This window comes from Trypanosoma rangeli (assembly GCF_003719475.1).
Source record: "Trypanosoma rangeli strain AM80 chromosome Unknown Tra_15.4_contig_00963, whole genome shotgun sequence".
NCBI classification, from domain to species: Eukaryota; Euglenozoa; class Kinetoplastea; order Trypanosomatida; family Trypanosomatidae; genus Trypanosoma; species Trypanosoma rangeli.
Window position 1 is genome coordinate 1 of NW_021706713.1, and position 2,379 is coordinate 2,379.

At 53.7% G+C, this 2,379-nt stretch overlaps 2 protein-coding genes across 2 annotated transcripts; both read right to left on the reverse strand.

The window, feature by feature from the left end:
- Nucleotides 1–620: 620 nt before the first annotated feature.
- Nucleotides 621–1,028, reverse strand: TraAM80_10436 (uncharacterized protein; the record flags this gene model as incomplete). Its single annotated transcript, XM_029387054.1, has 1 exon — nt 621–1,028. The coding sequence occupies one exon, from the start codon at nt 1,026–1,028 to the stop codon at nt 621–623; it is 408 nt and encodes a 135-aa protein (XP_029233097.1).
- Nucleotides 1,029–1,074: 46 nt separating this feature from the next.
- On the reverse strand, nt 1,075–1,398 carry TraAM80_10437 (uncharacterized protein; the record flags this gene model as incomplete). Its single annotated transcript, XM_029387055.1, has 1 exon — nt 1,075–1,398. One exon carries the CDS (start codon nt 1,396–1,398, stop codon nt 1,075–1,077), a length of 324 nt encoding a protein of 107 aa, XP_029233098.1.
- Nucleotides 1,399–2,379: the final 981 nt, after the last annotated feature.

Here is a 2,379-nt window from a genome sequence, read left to right on the forward strand (position 1 = left end):
AAAGCGCTGCAGCAAGATGCGCGCTGTGAGTAAGCCCGCGGCGTTGATGAACAGGAAGAGGCCCCAACACTGCTACCAGCGGAACTCCTCGCGTGAACGTTGTGGGGGTGGAGGTGGTTCGGTCGATGCCAACCCCGGCGTGCCTGTTACTTGGAGAATGCCGCTGGCCAGTTTACAGTGTGGTCAGTAATCGACATTCGCCGCATGTGCAGGAGGATCTTGTCGCGGTGCACTGCGCCAGCGGATTTTCCCGTGACGGGGCACGCAGGTGCTGCTCCTTCTGGGTCTGTGGGGTGCACCGATTGGCAAACTGCATTTTGTAGCAAACTCGAGGTGAAGGCAAAACCCAAAAAATATATATAACAAAACGGCAACAGCCCAAACGGAGAGCACATAACGTGTGTTTATTATTATGAAAATAAATTCGCACGTTGTCGTATTCTCTCTCCCTCTCTTTGTTTATTGAAAGAAAGGCATAACGAAAAACCAAAAATTAAAATTAAATATACAAACTTACCCCCAGCCCAGCAGACATGCATCCATCTTTCTGGTTGCCAGAAGAGGGAATGCGACCAGGCGTATTAGTTAATTCATCACATTTGTAAAGACAGGGGGTACGGCTAGGCGTGGGAGCAGGCACGCACCTCTCCAGGGACGAGGCCACCATCGGCCAACTCCACACCGCACGGAGACACGACGGAGACGGAGACGGAGCTCCTCAATTGAACTTTTGGCTCCAATGGGGCCTCCAAGCGGTAGTGCGGTCGTTGTGTCCCCTCACTGCCTGACGAGGGCGAGGACAACCGTGGCGACATTCTGGTTGAGGTTCCAGGCGTTTTCGGTCGAACGGACGACGCGTTGGAGGCCGCCGCAGAACGAACTCTTTGCTCGCAGGCCGCCATTAAGTTTTGGAAACAACCACGCAGTGAGAAGTTCCCTGCACGCCGAACGCAAATCCGCCACGTGATGAAAACAATTCCTGCCACACAGGCGGCACCAAAAGTGCCGAGCAACACGAAGGCGATCATAACCCACACTGGTGTTGATTGACCGCTTCCTTCACTTTGCGCTGCTTCATAAACGAGGGGCGCCACACTCCCTGCCGCAGCCGCAGGAGAAAAAGTTGGGCCAACTGTACAACTCCACAGCCCATGCACGCAAGTCAACAACACCGCAACGAAGTGGCATCCCAGTTAAGCCAGCTGCTGTCAGGGGTATAACAGGCGCCGCTTCTGGCCGCAACGTGGAAAGCATCAACGTGAAGCGACCGTAGGAGCGCACACCGATCTGCACCAACGGCGGTATTCGGAGCCGCTCGCAGCTCTGGTGGCGTCGCACCAGATGGCAGCCTCCAGGCGCAGCGTTGGTGCCCATCCGAAAAGACAGTCGCCGCGCCATACCTCTCTGTGCACTCCGCGTCCGTGAAAGGACGACAGGACAGGTCCTCCAGCTGCTCGGTCTCAGCTGGCCCTGAGGCACTCACGCCTGTGCTGGGAAGGTGATCCAGCGGACACCCAGCGGCAAAAAGCACCTCGGTGCTGTTCGTGCAGGCCCCTAAACCAACGGGCAATGCAAGCAGAAAAAAAACGCAGTCCAAAAAAGGACAGGCATGCTTTTAGTGTCTTCTTCACTTCCTTCACTGTCAAAAACCAACCCGCCGCCACGGCCCTGAAGGCAACAAGCTCAAAAGCACAAAAAAAAAACGACCAACGCAAATGTTACAAGTCACCAACGAGCGGTAGTGCAAAGACCTAGCGAGGCCCACAGGAGCAGCCGTTACCCCGCACAAGAGCAGTTACGACAAGTCGAAGGCACGCACATACGTAAAAGGTAAAATCACAGCGCGTGCGCCACAGACACCGATAATCGAACCTTCTCTGAAGTTCTTGCTGAAATAGTAGAATAAAAAAAAAGAAACTTTGCGCCAAAAGTGAACCGTCATGTTTCACGATTGCAACAAACCTTCCAAAGTAGACGCATTCCAGGCATGTAACAGGAAGAGAATGCAAAAGCAAAGCAACAAACGCTGAGAAGCAGAGTAGGCACATTTCGAACCCCGTAAATAGTCGCAAACAGAACACGGCACGTGGAGTACAAAAAAAAAAAACTTTTGACGCACGTATGCGGAAAGCGCCAACAGGGAATAAACGGTCGTCGGCAAGAGCACCGGCTGAAGTTGGGAGTGGAGAAACGCCGCATGTCTCGCTCCTTGAACCCAGCCATGCCAAGAGATGCTCCCGCGAGCCACACGGCCGTTACCCGGTCAGGAAAAAAACTTATTATTTATATCGGTTTTTTTTCCTGTAGAAAACAGTTAGAAAACAAAAGACGTGCTGCCCCGGCCCTGCCCCCCGCCCCCAGCGACTGAACGGCATCGCG